This window comes from Sinohyriopsis cumingii, unplaced genomic scaffold (genome assembly GCF_028554795.1).
Source record: "Sinohyriopsis cumingii isolate HCF-2022 unplaced genomic scaffold, ASM2855479v2 utg000400l, whole genome shotgun sequence".
Lineage (NCBI taxonomy): Eukaryota > Metazoa > Mollusca > Bivalvia > Unionida > Unionidae > Sinohyriopsis > Sinohyriopsis cumingii.
This window is the reverse complement of record NW_028315895.1, coordinates 339,052-361,876: the sequence shown is the minus strand read 5'-3', so window position 1 is coordinate 361,876 and position 22,825 is coordinate 339,052. Positions and strand designations below refer to the sequence as shown.

Genomic DNA, 22,825 nt, shown 5'->3' with positions numbered 1-22,825 from the left:
CAGTATCCTTTATGCTGCAGATACCTGAAAAAATCACAACCCCTTTGATAAATCATTACCACATGTAAAAATCACCACGCCTTTGATAGATCATAACCACATGTAAAAATCACAATCACTTTGATAGATCCGTGTTTGTTGAATTTCCATCCAGCAGTATAGGCAGAGCTGTAGTTATAGACAGATGGACTGATAAATGCAAAGACAGATAGATGGAGCTATTTACAATATCCCCTTGCTAAAGTGTGGGGTTAATAAATCAAGAACCATGAAATTTACCCGATTTTCTTCAGCCTCTCAACTAGAATGCACAATCTGACACTAGCTGGAATAACGTTAACAACCTTTCAGATGTTCTCATCCTGACTGAGAAGTGTTATGCATAGTTGTATTGTGTATTTAAATTTTATCCATGATTGTAGGTTGTTGCACATATCTTAACTTTTTATCCATGATTGTAGGTTGTTGCGTACATCTTAACATTTATTCATGATTGTACATGGTAGTTGAAGCTAATGGTCATTTATAAACAAATATTTTGATAGCTAACTTTTGTCCATGGTTGTGGGTTGTTTTTAAGATAATATCTGCAAGCATGATGATGCGGCCTTTTAACCTTAGAAAGTTCTGTATGCAAGATTATAACAAATTTGTGCTCATCTTATTTTGTTTTAGGTTTTTATATAAGGTTCTGTTAAACAAAATTTTCATTCCTATTTTAACATCAGTCAAGTGGAATCACTTTTAGTTGTGTTCAGTTATAATTTAAAAGGAATTATGCATATTATTCATTGGCATTATTAAAGTGCTCTTTAACTTTTGGATTATAACACTGCATTGGGATTATTAAGGACTCATTCAAAGACATTCTGGATTATATCACTGTGATACATCAAGACTGTTAGTAAATCAGCACATTCAAGATTGGAATTCATATGGAACACTCTATACTTTTAGACTTTCTGATAGAACTTTTAGGATTATTTTAAATTTAACTCACAATACTGTAAGTTCTTAAAAAAATTTATTTTACAAAATTAGTTATCTTTGCTTCTCTTAAGTTTAAGAGCACAAAGTCATAACAGGAGCTACGAACTTGTGCTTGAGTTCTATGCTCACAAGGCTTAGTGAATATGGCACCAGGTATCATTTATGGAAAAGTGTGCCTTATGCAAGAGTTCAATGCAATATGCACTTACATCTGCCCATGGTGAGAATATGGCACCAGGTCTCATTTATGAAAAAGCGCGCCTTATAAAAGATTTCAATGCAGTATGTACTTACATCTGCATATGATATCATTTATGGAAAAGTGTGCCTTACGAGAGAGTTCAATGCAGCATGTACTTACATCTGCCCATAGTGAGAATATGAGCATGTACAGCTCTGTTGAGAAGATTGAGAAAATCTCTGGCCACATAACCCTCTGTTTTATTGGCAATCTTCACGCAGTCAACTGAGTCCTCATTTTTGTTCATAAGTGTGCCCCGACCTTTTATCATGGCTTTAAGTATCTGCACCCTTTGTACCTGTAAAGATTACAACAGAACACAAAGTAAAACAGACCCATATTGGACCTGGAATCACTAAGCAGGCGAGTAGTATTGTAAGAACACAAGCTAGGTGAACTGTATTGCTCATTATTGAATATCTGATCCTAATAATATAAGCCTATATTCCCAGTTTGATCAAAACTGGATCAGAAAAAGAGCTTCCAGAGGGTGGCAGTGAGAACCAAACAAATGCAAGATAACCTCATCAAAATAAATGAATCTTGCTCATTGCTGAATTGATCTTAGATTAAACACACATTCCATTTTTTATATAAATCAGATCAGAAATATTTCAATTGTTGAAAGAGAGGTGATACATGATAAAAACATAATCCCAGCATTAATGGAACAAGCAAATTCAGCACATTTGTGTCACCTCATAGCATGTGTATACTGACCGTTGACCTTATCCTTAACAACATAGGAGCAACATACAATCTAAAAGTGAGAAATAACTGTAATTTTGGCAAAATGTGAGGAGATTTCAACTTGAGAAGTTGTGAGCAATTTTCTCACATAAACATACCTCTACCTCTCTTGCATTCTCCCTCTCTGTGTTTAGGGGGTACAGAACAGACACAATGAGACATGCCTGTCTCACATTCTCCCTCCTCTGTATCAGTGTGCCTTTTCTGTACCCCTAAACACACTTGAGACAGAATGTGAGACAGGCATGTATCAGTGGCCTTTTCTGTACCCTAAACACAGAGGGAGAATGCGAAACAGTCATTTATCAGTGTGCCTACTCTGTACCCTGATTCAAAGAGGGAATGTGGGAGGATGCTGTTCAAACTGCAGCAAAAGTTAAACTGATAAATAATCAGCTGATGGGTAGCCACCTAGTATTGCCAAAGGGAAGGTATAAGAATTTGTTCCTTTTGTATGAATGATAAATATATACAGAATGATAACATTTTTATCTTTGAAGGATAAACATTACAAAATTGTCATCATATACAAACAAAATCTCATCTTTCCAGGAATGCTCACTTATAAAAGAGCTTTCTCAATGGTTAATGCATTGGGAGGATGTATTTGACTTACAGAATGTATTCAGCTGAAAGTAAAAACAGCGAATGACAAAAATCGTGGCAACAAAGTGATTGTTGGTATGAACATTTTTGGGTGATGATTACCAAGTTTCAAGGCATGCCATCAAAAACTGTGAGATTTGTTGTGCTAACAAGATTATGGTATAGACATAATGATAATATAAGTGTTAATGTAAGCAATGAACAAGTATCACAACTGCATAAATGAAGATCACTCTCCTTGTCAAATAACAATAAATTCTGTTGATTCATAAAATGATGAAGCATGCATAATGGATTGTCATTAGGTATTAAAACTGTAAGGTAATGCTTATATTCAGTTGTTAAATTTAAATTTTCATTTGGTCAAACATAAACAGTCACATAAAGTATCTGCTGTTAATTTATGTCACAATTTATTAAAGATAAATTTTTCAAAACGAACCATGCTGTCAGTGACTTGTGTTACAATCAGAAAAATCAGCTGACCTTGTTGGGTGGAGTAATCTCCACCACTTCCTGCACAAAGTGTGTTCCACGGGATGAAACTATGATGGGATGTAAACTGGATCTGGACTGGCTGGTAGCAATAACTGCTATCTGACTCAAGTTTCGGATCTCCTTGCGCAACAAATCTTTAATGACTAAATGAAAAGAAATTTACTTTAGTAGGTTATCTCACACAAACATGCATTTACACATACATGAATGCATTAACACACACACACACACATCACTAGGATTAGATTTCTTTTGAGAAATTGACAAATCATGAATTTAAATCTCAAATGAATTTCTTTTGTCAGATGTAAGACAAAGTCCAAAGAAATTATCTGCATACAAAAAGACATTCAAATTTATAACCCTTTGATATCTTACAATATGACAAATGGTGCCATTTTGATGATGAAGATACAGGTGCAGGATAGGTTATAAGAAAAAAACCAGTCAATCAATCTCAGGGCTCTTAATACACTATAATCCATACCTAACTGCCAAGAATATGTAAAAATTATTTGGAGCAGATCACATTTCTTTTAAAACACAAGGACATGCATACCAAATTTAAATGATGAGGCATGAAGTAAAATTGTACCCTATGACATACTGTTTGTACACCTCTCCCTTGATAACTTGCACACAATGGGGTCCAAAAACATAAACCGTACTAAAAGCAAGGGTGCAAGTTAACAAGGGACCTTGAAAAAATAAGAAGCTATGCCATTCCCACTGGGGAGAAAATGTTTTTTATTTAAATGGCTAAAAATACTAAAAGAATCGCTTTGAAAATAGTTGTCAACAAGAAAATTTTATAGCAAAGTTATTTATTTTCAAGATGCCCAACATCTGAAAAATTGTTAACGTTATTCTAACTAGTGTCAATAACCTTCACATGTACGTGAAAACATTTGTGTATTATATCAATGAATTTTGTTTTTGTTGAATAATCTGGTTCCCTGCTTATTATGTTATAGCAGAGTTTAAAGCTGGAAGAATAAAAACAGGGAAGCAGACAACCTGTTGACACACCACATAACAAGATTATTTTTTCCCCCCAAAACAAGCAACATTTATTTCATGTAACAATCATCTACGTTAAAGCTCAATTTTTGTAGTTTTCAGTTAGTAAAACACTGAAGCCATGATTTCCTTGCAAGTAATAGTGAAAAGTCTCATCCTTGAGGATATCTCTAAGTGCCAATTCAGGATTATCTGAAACTCACTTCTCCAAGATCTGTTTCTGTAAAATAATGCTCTTTATTTCGTGAAGTATTCATTTCGCTTGGTTGCCTTGCCATCTTTGATCACATTTAAGATCCAGTAGATTAATTTAAGTACACAATACTATTTGTAAGTGTTTTGACTGATCAATTTAAATAAGTTCACCCAACATATGACCGGGGATGCTAGATGCTAGGCATGTAGGATTTGCATGCATTTTAACTTTTTTTATATTTCACATCTGTTATTTGATAAAAAAAGATGCAATTGATGTTATAATATAAAGAAACTCAGCTTTCAATTCAGTTCAACAATAAAAGAAATACTCAGCAAGTCAGATATCAAAACAATGTCTGTACTAAATTAGGTTCTCTGAGAAATGCTCACAGACATAGCTGTAGATTGACACATTTTACGGTTGAATACATGAGGGCACATTACAGTTATGATCATTACACTTAAACCTAACTAAATGGTAGAACTAAACAGAAATTTCACTTGATAGGAAAACTTATTTAATTTGTGTTTATTTATTAAAATACTGCCTTCAGTAGGTGCAAGTGACATTTTCATTGATCAAAGTTTCATTAAATATCATTATTTATGGTACACTAAGAATGTTGTTTGGAAAGAAAATATAAAAAATATATTTATAGTTTTTTTTTTAAAGTTGACAATTTCATAATGTTAATTCAATTTCCAGGTCCTATCTACCGTTTTTGATGATACTAATTGTGATTGTGATTTCCTTCAAATTTCACTTGATAGGAAAACTTATTTAATTTGTGTTTATTTATTAAAATACTGCCTTCAGTAGGTGCAAGTGACATTTTCATTGATCAAAGTTTCATTAAATATCATTATTTATGGTACACTAAGAATGTTGTTTGGAAAGAAAATATAAAAAATATATTTATAGTTTTTTTTTTAAAGTTGACAATTTCATAATGTTAATTCAATTTCCAGGTCCTATATACCGTTTTTGATGATACTAATTGTGATTGTGATTTCCTTCAAGTTCAACAGTTAGGAGTCATTTCTGGGGTAATCTGTAGTGTAAAAACAAATGGAATCAACACCTGACCCCTTGTCATTAAAAGGTTTGCACATTATAATGGCATGAGTTATTGAGTGGAGTATTAGGTTACAGTATATATGATTTTAACAATATACATGTATTAAACATTTACATGCATTACACAATATACCTGTATTAACACAATAGAAATATATTAACCAGTATATATATGTATTAACCATGTACATGTATTAACCAATATACATGTATTAATCTTATGAATGAATCAACGAGACCTGATAATTATAGATATCTGGATTGCATGAAAAAGATCACCTTGGGGAGAAAAAAAATCATTGGGCCAATTTTTGGCAAAGGGCATCATAACCTGCCATAAATGAATTAATTTCTCTGCTGATTCCAATTTGTCAAGTTTAATATGCATGCCACAAAGTAATTCTAATGATTGGAACTGGTCTACTATCCCATGTGGCTCAGGGTTGTAGAAAAGGCCTGATTTGCTATCATAAGATGCAAATAATGTAGGCAGTAGCCATGGTGACTTCGTGGTTGGAGTACCTGACTTGCATTTGCAAGGGTGAAGGTTTGAACTCAGGCTGGCTATTGTGGTGTGCCCTTGGGGATGACACTTTACTCCACTTGCCTAGGCACTAAATAACATTATACTCCTAATTAATGACTTCAGAAACATGGCTCACAGGGCACATTTATCAGTAACCATATACACATACTGCAAGGTTATTTAATCCTTGTTTTTCAAAACTGAACACTAAATATCCTAACCCTACTCTCCCACCATCAAATTCATATTCCTAATCACCCTAAACAAATTCAGATGTATAATAATTCATCCTTGTTTGTTATGTGGAGAAATACATAAAAAATGCATTATGTTCCACCTTCCGCTATCCTTGCAGCATACAAGGCCTCTGCTGACATCTCAGACTCTGGACCTGATGGTGATCCCATGATGTGATCTAAATCATCCAATAAAATGACAGCTGGCTGTCTCCATGCAGCTTCATTAAGCAGTAACTCCAGCATTTTCTGTATTGTGTCCACTTTCTTTCCTGAAATAAAATGATTTTAAGAACAAACTATAATATCTGTTACAAAAATGTAAACATCCAATTATTTGAAGTGTTGCAGGTAGAAACCCAAGGGCAGGGAAACTGTCTCCCCTACCGTCCACACTGGAAGGACACACACACCATTTTAAAGGGACAAAGGAAATTTGTAGCACATAATGCACAGACAGTGTTAAAATAAATAAGGTATTATTTGCTTTGACAGTTCTGCTAGCTTAACTTTATCATTTGGCACTTATATTATTGTAATAAACATTTTATCATGTGCTGAGATAACGTGTGAAAACATAAACATGTTTGAATAATCTGGTTCACCTGAAATGAGGTGCACTATGGAATTTTCCATTCCGTATCATGCTCCCATTTAATTACAAAAGGCATTCATTAAAATTCCCATGCTTTCCCAATTACATTTCTTTCCAAATTAATAAATCAGTAACTAACTGATAAATTGTGTATTTGCATAAATTTAGTCTCTCATCATTAATTCAAACTCAAAATAACTTATATCCTCCTTGCCGAAGGTTTGATTTTAACCTTAAAAATATGTTACACTAGCAGTCATATTTTTGTTTACATGGTAACTCAAAAGACCACTAAAACATGTTTTCCTTGCCAGATACATTGTCTTAAAATGGTTATTCATTTGTCGTCATACAGTTTTTACAACCTGTAGCAATTCCTAACCTTGCTAGTGCCAACACAGACATGGATGGACAACCAATACGGAAAAGGTGTATGCATATTTCTCAATTTTATTTCCCCAACAAAAAAGTGTGCACTGGGTCAAGATTTGGGGGACATAGGCCAAATAATTATGGGAAACCCATAATCCTGTGGCTAACGTGCAACACTGATTTTGATATCATTCTAGCAAAGTCTGTTAAAAAATTCTTATTAAGTTTCTCATCTGCTACGTCAATAAATCATAATTCTTATATATTCTGCCACTTCATGATCCCTATCTTCTTTTCTGCCCTAAGCGTAACAGACTTAAAAGTAGACCATTGTGTCCTACATTTTGCAAGCAGTTAACAGTGCTTTTCAAGATGAATGTACTCAGAGTCCAATGACAATACATGAAAAATTTTCACAACAAACATATAGTGAATGGCACATTATATGCCAACTCTGTGCTTAATAGTCATGATCTATGATGGCACCAGTAGGGCATGGAGATAAACTGACCAGGGAGTCTCACTGACCTGGACTTTTTGCTCAATGTATGCAGTCCTGAACTAAACGTTCTGCACTAAAGACATTTTTTCTTGGCAGACTTATCACAAACATGACCTTTAACTGTAAGATCCCAGAATCTATAGGTGTCCTTATAGCACTAGGTGCAAGCTATCTACAAGTTTGGTCAAGGAACTTACTCTGGAATAGGGGGCCCTGAGTGGCTGAGTGGTCTAAAGCGTTCTTCGTTACGGATCACTGCCATCTCACCTCTGTCTGTGGCGGTTCGAGTCTAGGATTCAGCCAATGTGGGTATGTGAGAAAGCTTGCCAGTAGCTTCTCGTGGGTCGGTGGTTCTTTCTGGGGTTTTCCCAGGTTCTTCCTCCACCATTAATACTGGCCGCCATGTATAGCCTATCGTGTGCTGAAAAATGGCGTTAAACCCCACAACAACAACAATTACTCTGGAATAAAGGTTATCAACAATATCAAATTTTTCATTAAGTCACAATTACTTAGACTTTTGAGCCCAAAGATCAATAGTTATTACTTTAAGTGCATTCCAGGCCCCCCTCTCCCCCTCAAAATCAATAGGCTTCATTCTTATCCAGCATATAGGTCATACACAAACTGTAGTGAAGGTGTAAGATTTGGAATTAAAACTTTTGTGTAGAAACCATTTTTCTCTTTTCAGTGATAGTGACCTTGCTCTTTAACATTTAGACCCATAAAAAGAGAGGTTTCTTCTTTACTCCAAGTGCAAGCCAACCACAAAATTTTGTCACAGTCTGTGAAGCACAACTAATGGCACCATATGGGAACCATTTTTCTTCTATCAGTAACATGACCTTGACTTTTGACATTTTGACCCCAAAATTGATAGGCCTTTTTTCCTCATGAAGAATTTACTGGGACACTTTGGAGAAGGCAGGTGTTGTAGAAATGAAGTTCATGGAGAAAAGAAAAAGACAGATGGAAATCCAGACACACAGACAGTCATAGCAAAAGTTCTACCACAAGGTGGGAATATAAAAATGAAGCTGAATGAACATTTTGAATCAATACCTTTGAAACAATGCTAACAGCAACTAGCTTGCTGTAAACGTGATACTTATGTCTCACATGTGCTTTGTAGATCTGACAAAAACAAAAGTCAATTAACATTTTGTATAATTCAGCAACTTATTTAGGTCTATGAGGGAGTGGGAGGTTTGGATTTGTGACGAAGTGGGTGTACTCCTAACATATTAAGCACTATCAGAGAAACATATTTTAATATATTAACTGGTTTCACATTGATGCATTTATAAAAACACTAAAATCAGTCTTGTGCCATGGAATTTGGAACATCTGTCTTGACTCAACAGACACAGAAGAAAATAAAACACTTAATTCGATCTCAGATAATCACTGAACGTGATCTGGAGGCTGTCCTAAATGATTTACATGACCCATGGGTTGTTGGGGCAGGTGTTTCTCATTCTATAGTAAAATGTTGAAGTTTTTCTCACAATGAGATGTCAGGAAAGGATGGCAAAAGCATGGCATTATAATCTGCATGAAGACTAAAGGTGGCAGGGAGAAGCTGTCTTGAAACCAGTCATAGTCTCCCTGAGCTTAATGTCAGTGGCTCTTGTGAACTGGCTTCTCACACTGGGAAGTGTTTGGGGAGTACAATTCCATTTGGCATGCCTTAGAGGGATCTTTTCTACTCTCAGGGATTCCTTATGAAACAAGGACTGGGTCTGTGTGAGGTGTGCAGCCGGTCTCCTGACTGTCTATTTGATCACTGTATAGGAGGTTGAATGATACAGCTGTGATCTGAGGATGGCCTTGTGATAGTCTTAAGGCAGCACAGATATAGACAGAAATGCATTTCATTCTGCAAGCTGAAGACCAAAAGAAACAGCTACCACACTGACAAGTGAGTGTTAAGCCTCAGTTTTGAGTACAAAAGCCATATGTGAAACTCACAAACATGTTTTTGGGTGGAGATCTCAAAGGGGGATTCAGCCTATTTTCAGACTTAAGAAATATAGCCATTAAGACCAGGCTGATCATGGAGTCAATCACTATAACACTGCAAACCAGTTGTTGCATGCTGTGAAAGAATTTCCAGTCAATATGCACAAAGAAAAACATCTGGACACTACCAAACCCATAATATCTCTGACAATGGTTGCAACTTCAGTACAAAAGACTGTTATGTGTGTCTTGTAGAAGGCTAGGTTGAAGCTTGATGACAGCTGTTGTTGCAGATGGAAAGGCATGTTGATGCTTGGGTCTTGAAGAAGCCATACCATGAAGTGTAACACAGTGAATGTATTAAGTCTGGTCATTCTTGGTTAATAAATTGACCTGTACAGGAATCTTGTAAGATGCCACTGACAGAAATCTTACAGGCAGCACCCGGAGGACCTCTTTAATGGATGAGTGGAAGGCTAAATCTTCTCTGGACATCATCTGATTGCGGAAGGAAGATGGTCAATGAGAGCAGAAGAGTTGGGTGACAAGGAAGTCTCCTGCCAAGGTGTCAAATGGTCGAGCTAGTGAGCAGGTGGATGAAGATGATGAACATGGCTGGAGGTGCATTCATGCTGGGATATCATGATTTCCAGATATTCACTTGACTGTCATCAAAGGTCTGAGATGGGTACTAGATATTTGAACATGGGACTCTCTTCCACAAGTCTAAATCTGTTATAGACCCTACATTTAATCCTGACCATTACTGCTCATACATTTAATTGGAGAAAGCAAGAAAATAGCATATACATGTGAAATTTGGAAGCTTGCATCAAGCCAACCTAACTATGAAGTGGAAGATAAATATCAGAGAAAATTTCAGAAATATAGTTAAAGTACTAAGAATACATGTTTATATACAACATAAATTTTACAAGAAAGGAAGGTGCTGGAGACCACAGAGCAGGCAACTCAGATGGCAGTGATTAGCTTATTTGATGACGAAGCTAAACAAAGTGCAAAACATTTCTCAACAGTAAATTTAGTAAGAAAAAGAATGTGCATACTTACCTGGGGGAAAAAAATGTGACTTATTTTAATGGAAAACATAATTTTATTTATTTATTCCAATTAATAATCAATATCATTTACTATAAGTCAAATAGTTTTGAAAATTTTAAAATTTTAAAAAATTTCTTTTTTAATCAAATGTTATGTACATCTATATTTTTTTAAAACTCTAGGTATAAGATTGTGTCTATATTATGCATACTTTTTGTTCATGACTATAAATTGTAATGATCATCTATATTCAAGATACTAATTAATATTTGTACACATGTATAAAGCCCTATTTTACGATATTAAGAATGTAGATTGCATAGGATCTAAAAACAGTTTTTGACATAAGTATTTACGGTCATTATTAATAATATTAATAATAAAACCTGTTCATAACTTTGGAGTAATTTCTCAGTGGCCGGTGGTGGCTGGTGGGTTCTTAGAAGAATTCAGTTATTTTACATTGGATGGGTTAAGACAGGTGGGTTCTTTTACGATGTGGGATATTTGCAAAGAGTAACATAGCTAGCGTAGCAAAATGTGTTTTCACACTTTATGCCTGTATATAAGTACATGGAGCTGGACAATTTTAGACAGTTTTATTTCTTATTTTCTTGCTGTAACATCAGTCTTCAGACGTATTTAATGTCATGGTTAGATATTATTTGAGAGGAAATATTTGTTACATTATTCATTGGAACTACAAAGTGCTCATTGGACTAAAATATTCTGGGACAGTTGTGAATTATTCAAAATAGTTTAGAACAATGTCATTCAGGACTTTTGGCAGACCAGTGCATTCTAGGATCTGAAATTCGTTTGGAACATTCGATTCTTTTGGACTTGAAAATAACTGTTTAAGGTCCTTTTTGGATTAAATTCAGAATACTGTAAGTTCTTCATATATTTTCATTTTATAACTTTGATAACTGAATTATTTGTTAAGTTTTATAAAACGTGGTTTTTGCTTCTTTCTATTATTTAGTTTATGATGACAGAGTCGTAACACAAAACAGTTAACATGGATTATCGGTTATCACTAGATATAATTGGAGAATGTATTTGATTAAGAAGCTACAGATTAAAGAATGAACCAATCAGGATATGAACTTGATTCTAGCTCAAGCACAATCAATATATGTTGATTAGAAAAAACTAAATTCAAATAATCTCTCCTGCGTGTTTGCAGAAGTAATGCACAGTGATACCTATGATTCAGTATTTGTTAACCTGGGCAAGGCAGCTTAATTTTGTATTCTCACCACGTAAAGGCTTGCAATCCACCACTACAGTGTGGGCATAATTTGGTTCGTCTGCCACTTGTCTCAACACTGCATGAGCCAGTGATGTTTTGCCTGATCCCTTGACCCCTGTGATGAGAAGCATTCCATTAATAAGCCCTGGGGTGGTCAGGAACATTTTCTCATTCAGGGGCTTTGATGCAAAACAAATCTCAAGGTGAGATATTGCTTTCTCTGCTAAAATGGATACACCACTGTAAGAAAAGAAAAACACATGATTATAGAATCTGACATAAAAAAAACCTACAAACATAAAATTGGAAATTCACTGCCCATGTAAAATTAGGAACAAATAGAGACAGTAATGAGGATCAAAATTACCCTGTGAACAACAAACTCATTATTGAGGTCCTAAATTATACTGGGAACAAACTCAGTAGTGAAGTCATAAATTATACTGGGAACAAACAGACTCAGTAATATGGTCCTAAATTATACTAGGAACAAAAAGACTTAGTAAGTAATGAGGGAACAAGACTGATTCTAAATAACTAAATAGAAACTTCCTTCTTGTTTGAGAAGTACATGGGAAAAAATGTTAACATTATTTCTATAGCTGTGAGCAAGAAAATAACACATATATGCAAAGTATGTCACAGTGATCAGTTGCTTCATAAAGCAGCTACAATGAACATTGGAAACCTAAGTTCCTGCCTGTACATGGTATTCATTAACCTATCAAAGACATCTTGTCTACACCAGCTACAATGAACACTGGAACCTGAATTCCTGCTTGTACTTAGTATTCATTAACCTATCACAGACATCATGTCTACAACAGCTACACACCGCTGTGGTGTCCTAGTGGTTAGAGCATCTGCCTCGGAAATGGAAGTTCGTGGGTTCGATCCCCGACTGAGTCATACCAGACTTACAAAAATGGTATTAACAGCTGCCTTGCTTGGCGCAAAACATTAAGAAGTTAGTGTTAGGACTGGTTGGTCTGGTCTCAGGATAATGTGACTGGGTGGGATATCATGCTACATGTCTGCAGCATGATGCCCCAGTGCTAGACATCACTATAAACTGTCACACTGCAGACATCGTAGCGATATGACTGAAAAATTATTAAAGCTACATTAAAAATCCAAATCACACACATACAACAGCTACAATGAACACTGAAAAACCTATGTTCCTGCCTGTAGTTGGTATTCATTAACCTATCACAGACATCATGTCTAAATCATATTTCCAGAACTTAATTAACTCCTTTAACAGTCCTGAGAATGGTTTAAAATTGACAATTAGATTAAACAGGATTGCTAATGCTCACTAGAAGATTTACAGGACTGATATATTGCTTGCAAACACAATTTTCAAATAGTAAATGTGTTGCAAAAGATTCCATTTTATCAAAACAGTATGCACCGTAAGCTGTCAAAAGTTTGAATTCCCACTTCTAAAAAGATATATGCTGTAATTTATATACTTATGAAGTCTGCGTAACTTTTATTGGTTGCAACTGAATCACACATTAAAAACTAAATGTTTCCTATAATCTGACTTAATCTAAATGTCCCATAAAAATCTGAATATGTGTAGGAATTATGGATTATATTTAATGTTTATTTCACTTCAACTGACCATTCAAAATTGAAGGACGATTCCATATATTATATATATATATATATATATATATATATATATATAGGCATCCTCAAAACAGCTCAGTGAATATATAATAAAATAATTACATTTTTCATAAATAGTGCAAATGTGGAAACTCTCTATATAGTTCTTCCTGTCTTATGAGACCACGTCTACTGATGCCAAAATAAATGAATTATTGCATTACAAACATGTTCTCTCAAGATAGGTGGTGTCTTTTAAATAATAAAAAAGTCAAATACAACAACTGCTATGGCCTGCCACCACAAAACCCACTCCTTTACATTGCATATAAATCCCCATCAAACTCCACCTTTCTTGATCCTGGGATCATAATGCAAAATTCATCACATATATGATGCATCCTTCTACTGTGACTACATATACAATGCATCCTTCTACTGTGACTACATATACAATGCATCCTTCTACTGTGACTACATATACGATGCATCCTTCTACTGTGACTACATATACAATGCATCCTTCTACTGTGACAACATATACGATGCATCCTTCTACTGTGACTACATATATGATGCATCCTTCTACTGTGACTACATATATGATACATCCTTCTACTGTGACTACATATATGGTTTATTCAGAAAATATTCAAAAATATCACTGTAACTGACATGTTTGTATTTTTTAACCCTGACCACCTTCCACTGACACCAGGAGTGTGATTGAATGATTGACGCCAGTGGTTGGATCAAATGATTACACTGCTCCTGCAGATAGTCACTCCAAGCGTAATATAACTACAAAGTTTCTTGAATTACCAAAGTGATTTAGAAGGAGCTAGAGTAAACAGACATATTTAAAGACATACAGTGGGTATCACAATATCTGCCACTAAAGTATGGGAATAAATATTGCCAACAGTGAGAGGATAATATACAAATTACAAACAAAAATGAAATCCCCTATTACACAGAAAAAATGTTAGTTAGAGTGCTGACTATCAACTTATGTATTGGAATGCAACTAAATGCAAAGTGTGGTCAAAGTACATTTGTATTTGTACAAGTCACTGTGTTGATAAACTACAGTCAAACCCACTTATCTCGACCTCGGTTATCTCGACAACCCGCTTATGTCGAGCGTTTTGGTCCGGTCCCGAAAAAATTCTTCTTTGTTATGCTATTTTTTACTCGCTTATCTCGACCTCTGTTAAGTCGATAACCCGGTTATGTCGGGCATAAGTTTCGGTCCGAAGTAACATGTGGACCCGCTTAATTCGACGAAATGCAACTTTTTAACGTCAATCTCACAGAAAATAAAATAAATATAAATAAAATAACCTTTGTATTTGATATCCTGCCGGTAAGTTCAAAGAATTAGTTTACTGCTCGCTACCGGATGTGTTTATTCACCACCCGCGCATCTATTTATTTGCCATCTGGAATCATAATTGATACAAACTCGCATTGATGCCTGCGGGGTAAGTAGTCTACTCAACATTAACTTGCTTTAATAAATACTCTTTGTAACCCATGCTAGCGAAAGGAGTGTCATTTGCACTCACAGTCAATGTACATGTACATGTATTTTCAAAAACATTTATTGATCTTTATCTGCGAGATACTGTCATATATTAACCTGGATATAATACAATCTTGGTTATTTTGCACCTAACACCGCGTTATGCGTGAATGGCGGGTGCCTGAAAGCAATCGGTGGATGTTTCTCTCTCACTCTCTCGTTTGTGATTTTCTTTGATCCATTTTTCAATCTGATAACATATTCAAACCTCTGAGTACAACCAAACATGATTTGTTTTTCAATATTCACATCAATTATAAAAATGCGTCGTGTGTTATCTGACATAAGTGATGCACACTACAGTAATGGATGCATACGCTACATGTGATATAAGGAGTTCATAGATATATTTTTTCTTTAATAAATTACTTATGATGATAAAAAAGGAATAAATGATAACAACACCAGGTTAGTTCATTTCATTTTATTATCAATTAAGCGTTTTGTTTATTTTATTGTAACATGCAGTGGGAGGGGATTCCAGTAAACACCAGCAAGAGACAGGAGTAATGCTCAAGGACATTTTTAAAATTACCGGTTTTTATGAACCCGGATATCTCGGGACCCGGTTATGTCGACGATTTTTTTACACCCCCGACGTAATCGAGATAACTGGGTTTGACTGTACATGAAGTATAAAAATTTGTATGGGGTGGAAAAGTAGAGAGAATAAAACATGATATACTAGTTTCCCCAGAAAACGAGGGACGACTAAATATGATACACATATTTTCATTCATTAGGTATATTAAGATAAGATGGGTTAAAAGATTGCTGGAAAAGGAAAATGGAACGTGGCAGAACTTAGTCAATACAACTATACTCAGAAATAAAAAGGATATTTGGAATTTAGGGAGAAGGAAATTAGAAGAATTTTGTAAGGTTATTAAAAACAGTTTTTGGAGAGATGTAATTTTGGCAGTATCTAAATGGAAAGAAGAACCGCAAAGTCCTAACGAGTATCTATCCATGAGTATTTTAAATTTTGTCCCCCCTAAAATGATCTATCAATACAAATCCTGGACAGAAGCTGGTTTTGAAATTCTGAACGATCTAGTAGATGTTCACGGTAATTTAATACCTTTTGAGATAATAAAACAAAAAACTGGAAGCGATGATTTCTTGAAATACTTCTCCTTAATATCCAGAATTCCTAAAGCATGGAAAGATGCCATAAAAAACCACCTAGTACATAATAATTTTGATAAGCAGGAGGATAAAATAACGAACTTGCGAAAACAAGATTCACTCAAGTTTGTTTACAAAGATCTTTTACAGGAAGCTAAAAGGCAACACACTGCGAAGCAAGAAACTTGGATGCAATTATTTAATAAAAATATAAGTAGTGAGGAGTGGTCTGATATATATAGCCGGGCAAAATGCTGTACCAAGGATACCAAGTTGATCTCTTTTAACTTTAAATTAATCCACAGAGTAATCGCTACTAATGATTTTCTTAAAAGAATTAACATATTTGATGACAACAAATGTACTTTCTGCAAGAGTGAAACTGAAAGTATTGAGCATCTCTTTTATGACTGCAGTATTACTTCACAGTTTTGGTACCGTTTTATTGAAGTTTTTGCACCTTTTTGCCCAAATATTGTACATCTGTCCAAAAAAGAAACATTTTTAGGAAGTGAACAACTGGACAGTTTGGGTAATTTTCTGCTTATTTTGGCAAAATATTATATTTATACTTGCAGATTCAATATGAAAAATCCTTGTATTTTTGCTTTTAAGCAAATAGTTGCAATGTATAAGAACATTGAAAAATACACTGCTAAGGTAAATAAAAAAGAGGACCAATTTCTTCAAAAATGGACCTCAACAATGAACATTTAACTTGTCTCTGACTTGAGGGTAAACAGGAACAAAATACTGTAATATCACAAAAGCCATGTCACCTAGATTGTGTGCCATATGCATGTGTATATGCGTGCGTGTGTGTGTGTTTTTCTATTTTACTTTCTCTGTAGATTATATTTATTATCCCTAGATTATCTGATAACCAGAAATGTTTGATTGTAAGGTGACCCTGGGATGGTTCCCCGACCCATTGGTCAACCTATTACGGGGTTAATAAAAGAAAAAAAAAAAAAAAATCATGCAGCAATGACCTTTGACTTGACCCCAAGTTCAAATATGTCTGGCTTTTAAACTCGTTCATAAAGTGCTGATACAGCCTTATGGTGGTCAGTTCTGATTGCGCTTGAACCAGACATAAGCTATGGTATCTGTAGTACCAAGGCTTGTGTGACAGAATTGCTGGTCTGCCACCCCATTTTCATCCCATATGCTATCAAAATTACTGGGTCTTCTCTGAGCAGTTATGTCAACCATTGCTTTCACAAATGTTTCTTTTGTGGGCTTATTAGATATGAGCATCAGGTGTACATATTCAATGTTCCTGGGTTAGGGTTGAAAATATGACTGTAAATTTATTTCAGCAAGTGAGTCATGATTTTCATGGGAATCTTTACTGCTAGATTCAGGAGGTTGTTAATACATGATTTTTACCACTTGTAGGCGTAACTAAGTTTAGTGTGAACTTGAATTCCCTTGCTTTCTAAATAACCCTGAGAATCAGAGGGGTTGGAAGAAAGGTATATGCAGCGAGACCTTTTCAGTTCATTGAAACGGTGTTGACTGTTTAGGTTTTTGGATCTGAAATGGATGATAACAAGAGCTGGGAGTGTGACATTCCACACAGTCACAAAGAGATCCACATGAAGTCAACAACAGTGATTTTCAGAATCAACTGATGACCAAGTGTGAATGGATCATTCTGTTTGAGTCAAATGTACTTCATTTGGACTGCAAGTCTGCTGAGACACTGAAAGTGCCTGGGATGTTGTAGACATCAATGTCAATTTGTTACTATCTGACAATATCCCAAACAAGAAGGCACAGGTCTGGGTATTGGACTCCCCTTTCCCTTCTGAGATAAGTGAAGAATGTGGTATAAATAATTTGATGTCATGGATGTGGAGATTGTTCTGAAATGTGATATAACTCTATCCCTAGTTACAAGAATATCCTGGGACTAAGATTCAAACTCTACAGAAGTGTCGTGAACAAGTACATATTGTCCCTGCAAGTTAACCTCTGGAACATTTAGAAGCCCTATGACTATGAAGGAGGTCTAGGCCTGCCACAAAACTGAGAACAGATCTTGGCATCCCTATCCTGAACTTAGGTCAGTTATGTATGGTTTGCAAACTCCTTTGGAAAAGAACAGCTATGTTGGTGGTCAAATCAACACAATTTCCATTTTGAACCAAGAAGTGTTTCAGCCAATACCTTAAGTCAATACCACAATTTGCTCAAGAGGAGTAGTCACATTAAAAGACCTCTGTTGGTGACTAGAAGGCAGGTTTTTGCAAAAGATAATCAGAGAGGTTCTAGACAGTAGTTCAAAGGAGGTGGGTTCAAAAGGCCACTGTCCATACTTTTGGTATTAGCTCATCTGTCCCTGAAGACTTTTCTGCAAGATGATGTACCATTTGGTGTTAGCTCATCTGTCCCTGAAGACTTTTCTGCAAGATGATGTACCATTTGGTATTACCTCATCTGTCCCTGAAGACTTTTCTGCAAGATGATGTACCATTTGGTATTAACTCATCTGTCCATGAAGACTTTTCTGCAAGATGATGTACCATTTGGTATTAACTCATCTGTCGCTGAAGACTTTTCTGCAAGATGATGTACCATGTCCCTCAGACCATTCTTGACAGGCAATGCAAAGTGAAGAGCACCCAATGAGACATTCTCAGGTGTGTCCTCAGAGACCATAAGCTGCAGATGCTGAACATTTTCAAACACCATTCATTATCTAACAAGTCAATGAAAACACCAAACATTACAGAGAACCAAAGCGGAATGCACAATATATCAACAACATTACCAGTAATAACAATAAAAACTAAATTGAAGGAGTCTCCAAAAGATACAATGTACAAAACAGTGAGTATCAGTGATACTGTGTTTGACAGCAAAGTCAAAAGTTAAGCTAAAATGCTGAATTACACCTAGTGGTGGCAAGGGAATTAATCTGAATGAGTTTCTTCCCTTTGCAAACAAGACATACAGATGCAAATGTTAACATTTTTTTGTCTTTCTTGTGGGACTGGATGAGAGATGGTAACACTGTCATTAATGTTACTAAGTCCTCAAAGACATGACTGTTATCTTATTTTTAATACAATCTCGAATATTGTGTTACAAAGGTCAAAATGTGATTCTCCATGGTTCCATGTCTCATGCCATGATATTGGCTTCAATGTTTTCAACAGTATATACTGGATTATCTTGCTTCAAGCTTTGATGTTCAATCAAACAGAAAGAGCAACATGTTTTTAGGTGTACTACAATTAAGGTAATACGGATACAAATAAAATTGATACCCCAGACTGCTAAGTTCTACAGTAGGCTTATAAGGGTCAAAACTGGACACTCCTGTGTAGGCAAGCATGGGTCTGATGGTGGTATGAAGAATCTCTCTACTGCTACTGATCACCGTTAAACTTGTAGAGTTCAGAACAGACTGGTAAAGAAGAGCAATATTCTCCTCCCTTTGCTCAAAATTGTGGGTGAAAATCAATTGACCTTCAACAAAGTTTTCTGAAAGAATTAGAAAGTATAAAATTAACAAGATCTTAGTTGTGAATAAATGCCAACCATTCCTGGTATATTTACTTTGCAGGAAATTACTTTCTGTATATGTATATATGTCCAAATACAAAAATAAATTAATATTTTGAAACTGTTCTCATATTAGTTACCTCATACTACTTGTAGCCTCATCAAAAGTATTAATGCAAATGTATTATATAATTTAGCACATAATGTATATTAAACACTGTCAGCTCCACTCCTTGTAGCCTGTTCAAAAGTATTAATGCAAATGTATTATATAATTTAGCACATGATGTATATTAAACACTGTCAGCTCCACTCCTTGTAGCCTCATCAAAAGTATTAATGTAAATGTATTATATAATTTAGCACATGATGTATATTAAACACTGTCAGCTCCACTCCTTGTAGCCTCTTCAAAAGTATTAATGCAAATGTATTATATAATTTAGCACATGATGTATATCAAACAGTCAGCTCCACTCCTTCACAAGAGGCTCAAGAAAATATAATACAGCTCCTTTAATGTATATTTCAGTACTTGGCTATGTAATAGGACTTTAACATGTAATTAGAAATATTTGCACACTTATATGATCTCTCTCTCTCTCTCTCTCTCTCTCTCTATATATATATATATATACATCCACACACACATACATACATACATCCATCCATCCATCCATACATACATACATACATACATACATACATACATATATACATACATACATACATATATATTGGGATCTACATAATCGAATAAAAAGTTCTGTTCAGGTATACAGGAAGCCATATCTTACCAGAAAACACTGGAAATGAAACAAAAAGCCCTTGAAAGACAACAAGGGGGTGCCTATAGTCAGCCACCTGGGCCAGCCAATGACGAAATGCCTTTTGGATCATCTCAGTGGTGATGTTTTTATGCTGAAAAATCAAATGTATATATAAAAAAATATGTTTATTTATTTTTAATAAAAGATAAATGTTGCCAAAAAAAGCAAAATTTTGGCAATAGCAAGATTTTCAAGATTTTTCTTGAAAAATTATGTGAAAATTAGCAAGGATAAATTCAATGAATTTTACATTTAAAACAAAAGCAAAAAAGAAAAGCCACATAAAAGCACAAGAACATTTTTCAGAATTCACTTGCAATCCTGTCTTCAAACATTCCTGACCGGAAATAGCATAAAGCAATTATCTCCAACATTCTGGTAAAAGATGTAAGATAAAGTGCAGTCACTGGTTCAATGTACTTCATGTCATGTGTGTGTATATGTGTGTGTGTGTGTTTGTGTGTGTGTGTATGTGTGTGTGTGTAATTTGGATTTTTAACGTAGCTTTAACAACCATCTAATGTGAATAAAACAGTTCTCCATTTATTGATAACACACTACTCATCGTATTGTGTACAACAGTACTCCATGTATTGAGGAAAACACAGCACTCCATCAGGGCTTACCTTATCAGCCAGGAATCAGGTGATTTACCTGGCTACTTTTACTTTACACTTGGCTACTTAAAAAACAACTAGTATCCACAATGGGGGAGGTCCCCACCCCCAACCCCCTGCCTACTTTGGCAACTTACCCTCCAACTTAAAATCTAATGGAAGACCCTGCTCCATGTATTGAGAGTAACACACTACTCCATGTATTGAAGATAACACAGTACTCATTGTATTGTTGATAATACAGACATCCATGCATGGAGGATAACAAAGTACTCCATGTGCTGTGAATATCGGAGGAAAATATCTCCCAAGGAAAACCATTTTACCCTGAATTTAACATAGCATCTGGCAAAGAAAGGATTAAGTTGAAACCTATTTTCATGTGCTACATACCATATTGTTCAGCTGATATCATATACTTTTGAAGAAAATCAATGGTTTCTGAGAAAGGATAGACTTTAGATAGGTCTGAACAATAGTATCCTATCACAACATAATATGGCACACCCATGAAAAAATGTTATAAAGAAACATAACTAAGGTTGGAAATTGCAAGACTGTTCAACAATGAACAGATTTCTCACATTTAATAGCATTTTCATTTTCAAGAATAATAAAATTAAATAAAATACTGATTAAAATCTTGTTCTCATTTTATACCATCTAAAACTTATTACAAAAAAGCAAATTTTTCTGTAAATTATGTTTGTCCTAGAATAATTACCTGATCATGTTGACTTTAGGCATAGAAGCCTTACTATCTCCTGCATCCAGTTAACCCAAAGATAAAAATTCATCCTTTCTGCCCATATTATATAGTCAAAGAGCAATAACTTTTGGGTATTACATCACCTTGCAGCCAACAGGTTGCACTTGTTTCAAGTTGAGTGCAACATTGTGTGACAGGATGCTCACATTGTGGGGAGGATGGGAGGGTATTAAAATTAATGTAATCAGGTAAGTATTTTAGAAGCAACATAATTTACTGAAAAATTTGCCTTCTCCTTTGAATGCATTCTCCAATAACAGTAATGCCAGGAGAAAAGGTAATACGTGGATGGAATGTTGAGCATCAAACCTACACCTTGGGCCATTTCTGAAGGGAGAATATTGGATTCCTCATTTGAAGGCTAACAAACTCTTCAAATTGTGAGGCGACGTGGTTTATGTCAGGAAAAAAGAAATAATGAGATCTTCGTACCACATACAATTTCTGGATGAATCCAGCAAAATCTGTGCTAATCTGAGGGCTGTGCTGATGTCAGCTGGGTCTGGTAGCTGCTTGTGCAACTGAGACTAGGCCTACTAGATCCAAGGTGTGTTGTTTTGGAGCCAAGTCTCATCAATAAAACTTCAAGACGGTTGACTGTGCATGCCAACCCAATTGCCTGAACAATATCCTTGATAGAGACATTACAAATGAACAGCAAGGCTCACTGAGACTCCTTGATAGAGACATTACAAATGAATGGCAAGGCTCACTGAGACTCCTTGATAAAGACATTACAAATGAATGGCAAGGCTCATTGAGACTCCTTGATAGAGACATTACAAATGAATGGCAAGGCTCACTGAGACTCCTTGATAGAGACATTACAAATGAATGGCAAGGCTCATTGAGACTCCTTGATAGAGACA

At 35.2% G+C, this 22,825-nt stretch overlaps 1 protein-coding gene across 1 annotated transcript in view; it reads right to left on the bottom strand.

Moving 5' to 3' along the window:
* Positions 1-22,825, bottom strand: part of LOC149774181 (peroxisomal ATPase PEX1-like) — a 109,685-nt gene that overhangs the window by 39,896 nt on the left and 46,964 nt on the right. The window contains exons 6-11 of the mRNA XM_089945712.1: positions 20,538-20,661; positions 19,503-19,719; positions 11,899-12,131; positions 6,245-6,415; positions 3,074-3,228; positions 1,352-1,529 (exon numbers count right to left, since the gene is read on the bottom strand). Of these exons, the coding sequence (XP_089801838.1) occupies positions 1,352-1,529; positions 3,074-3,228; positions 6,245-6,415; positions 11,899-12,131; positions 19,503-19,719; positions 20,538-20,661 (1,078 nt within the window). The remainder of the gene's footprint in view (positions 1-1,351; positions 1,530-3,073; positions 3,229-6,244; positions 6,416-11,898; positions 12,132-19,502; positions 19,720-20,537; positions 20,662-22,825) is intronic.